This window comes from Magnolia sinica, chromosome 17 (genome assembly GCF_029962835.1).
Source record: "Magnolia sinica isolate HGM2019 chromosome 17, MsV1, whole genome shotgun sequence".
NCBI lineage: Eukaryota > Viridiplantae > Streptophyta > Magnoliopsida > Magnoliales > Magnoliaceae > Magnolia > Magnolia sinica.
The window spans coordinates 56235946-56238945 of NC_080589.1; the positions used below are offsets into that span (position 1 = coordinate 56235946).

General features: G+C 40.3%; 1 protein-coding gene across 1 annotated transcript; it reads right to left on the reverse strand.

The window, feature by feature from the left end:
• Nucleotides 1-222: 222 nt before the first annotated feature.
• LOC131230534 (uncharacterized) lies at nt 223-904 on the reverse strand. The gene is made up of 2 exons (XM_058226444.1): nt 620-904; nt 223-529 (listed from the first exon to the last, which is right to left on the reverse strand). The coding sequence occupies exons 1-2, from the start codon at nt 902-904 to the stop codon at nt 416-418; spliced, it is 399 nt and encodes a 132-aa protein (XP_058082427.1). The 3' UTR covers nt 223-415.
• Between the last annotated feature and the right edge of the window lie 2096 nt (nt 905-3000).

The window sequence follows — 3000 nt, forward strand, 5'->3', positions numbered from 1 at the left end:
ACGGTGTTCAACAAAGTACTACGGTTAATAGCCGTAGCTAATGCCTATTGTTAATAAAAAATTTAATTTGTAATGGCAACTCTTACCATTGTAGTACACCCTGATAACTCATATAAGCAAGATCCAATTCATGGCTAAATCATTCATTCATTCAATCAAACACAATCATTCATTCATTCAATCAAACACAATCATTCATTTCCATTCAATCATACACAATGCCAACATAATAGTTATATGTCTATTTAAAGTTCTCATTAACAACAAGATCCAATGCCTTCTCGCAGCCAAATAGCTTCTCAACAAGCGCAAGCAAAAACTCCATGGATGTGCATCTACTGGTTATCAATTTGCAATCAACTAACACCCTATTCTTAGCTTCGCTTTGATCCGAAAGCTTACTACATATGGATGATCATATACCTGTTTGATCTGAAGGAGAATCAATGTTATACGCTGCCAGTTGTTCTTTCAGCTCAAGCTCCTTATCATCTTCCTCTTCACTATCAACAGCAATTGGCATTTTCTGCTGAAAGACCCAAACCAAAAAGGCAATGAGAAGTCCACAAAAACAGGGAGATACTTGGGAAATAAGATGTTTCAGGATTTGCAAACACACCTTTCTAGCAGGAGCCTTCTTCGAAGCTCCCCTGCCTTTGGGTTTTACACCCTTGGAAACATGTCCTACGGAGAGAAAAAGATAACATGCATTGAGATGAATGAAATCTTCAAGATGGGAAATAAAATAGTAATTGACAATCTGCCTGTACCGAGTTCTGTTCCCAACAAGGTTCGTAAAATTTAGGTTGACAGTGAAACCATGTGATCCTCCATTGATGACGTTAAATGCAGGCACAGGCAAAACTAGAGTTTTGTTCCCAGCAAGGTTCGCAATGTGCTGCATGACAAATAGTGCAACTTAACAAATATACGCTTTAACAGTGAGTAAAGGGCCAGTGAATAATCATACATTTTGAACTGTGTTTGGACAAGAGATGCTAAAAAAGATTATTTTCTGTTGATTTGAAGAGGCCAGTGAATAATCAGATATGATACATCAAGATGGGTTCCCTTGACAGCCTACCAAATTTCAGTGGGTCCCCACTATCGCGTGGTCAACTACTTGAGCATGACATTTCATGTGTGGGAGCTTCATGTGTGGCTGTTTTCTTGGTCTAAGTGCACTAAGTGCATTGCACTTAGATGGACTTAAATACACTAGATGAGACCATGATATAGTAGTGTATCTAAAATAGATCAATTAGTAAATTGTGTTTCGAGTATATACTTTTAATAATTCATAAATAAATAATAAAAAAGGAACATGTTGCAAACTTAGATGCATTTGGACACATCTAAATGCACTTGGATGAACTTAGACATACTGAGATCCATTTTCCACAAGTACAAAGCTTCATATTCATTCTGGGCCTCGTCACTTACCATGAGGCCCAAACATAAAGCTTTGTCCGCTTAAAGTTGACCTACAAAATGCATATGAGTGTGACTAAGTTCATCCAAATCACTTAGAGGCACTTAAATGCGCTTAAATGAACTTAGACACAGTTAAGATGCATTTTATCAAGCTTGACATACAAAGCTTTGTATTGGATCCAAGCTATTTACATACATACATGTGCGTGTGTGAGGGAAATGATTCAAGTACCATAAAACTTCTTTCATTGAATCATTTGTGGGTCCCACTACAATATGTTGATGCAATGAACTCTGGCGATCAGACGTGTCACCTTCCATTTGGACATGGGACCAAAAATCATACCAATCCATGAGTCAGGTGGGCTAGACGACAAGAAAATGGTAGTGGGGAACACCCACCCTTGATTTCATGGGGCGCCCACCATGTTGTGTATATGCCATGCAATCCATTCACCTTAAGCATGTGCCCTAGATGAAGGGATCCTGCAGCCATCAAGTCGTTTTGACACTCTTGTGGGCCCCAAAGATCAATGGTGGGTGTCCCCTGAATTGGTTCATACCATGTGGCCGACCTCAAATTTGGATCGGACTGATTTTAGGGACCCTGACCTATTGAACTAGCACACATCTGATTGATGGGTCAGATGTCATCAACATATCATGGTGGCCCCACACAACATTTTTGCCATAATTTCGGTGAAAAGGTCTGCATTGAAATAATTTCAACAATTTAATGAGGACATTCATGCATAAGAGAGCCCATCTACACGTCACCCATGCCAACATGGCGCACATGTGTGAGACCCAATTCATCAAATGGATGGGTCCAACTATGTAGATGTCCTTATTAAACCTGAACCCATGTTCAGAAGACCCATGGGTTCCCAAAGCAGATTCAAGTCCAAGACTTCAAATTTGGTACCTAGAATTGAACCTGATAGGACCAAAACCTGACTCCTTAAGGCAATTCAGCCAGGTATGGGTACACCAAGACTCGACATGAACCAGACCCATAAACAGCACCATTGACCATATGTAATTGTTTGGGTAATTACGTACTAGTGGGTTACCTACTAGTTTGTGCAGTCAGCTTCTCAAGCATGACCTTTCATGAGTGTAGCTGTGCTAAGTGATTTTCCTAGCAACTGCCCCTCCATGACCTTAATTTGCCTGCTCACCCTTTGGGGTGTCCATGCAATAACTAGGCTATAGGTCAACACTTGGTCAGACTGCGTTGGAAGTGAGTGGTGTCACTTGGGCCCCTACCATGGCCAGTTCCAAGAGCCCAAGTAAAAGAGTAGGCTTGGTGTCTAGTTGGTAGTCAACATAAAACTTTTGCCAATCTACTATTTTGAAGCCAATCTCAAATTGCTAGGAGAGATTAAAATGACGGTAATGGAATTCAAAATAAAGGATGAGCCACCTCATGACTAGAAGGGACTGATTTTGCATTAGTTCAACTTCAAGGTGCAGTCCACCTTATGCACCACTCAAATGTCCAACACATATGACACATTGGGATAGGAGTCAGATTGCAAGTGAAGTTGAACTAATGCAAAATTC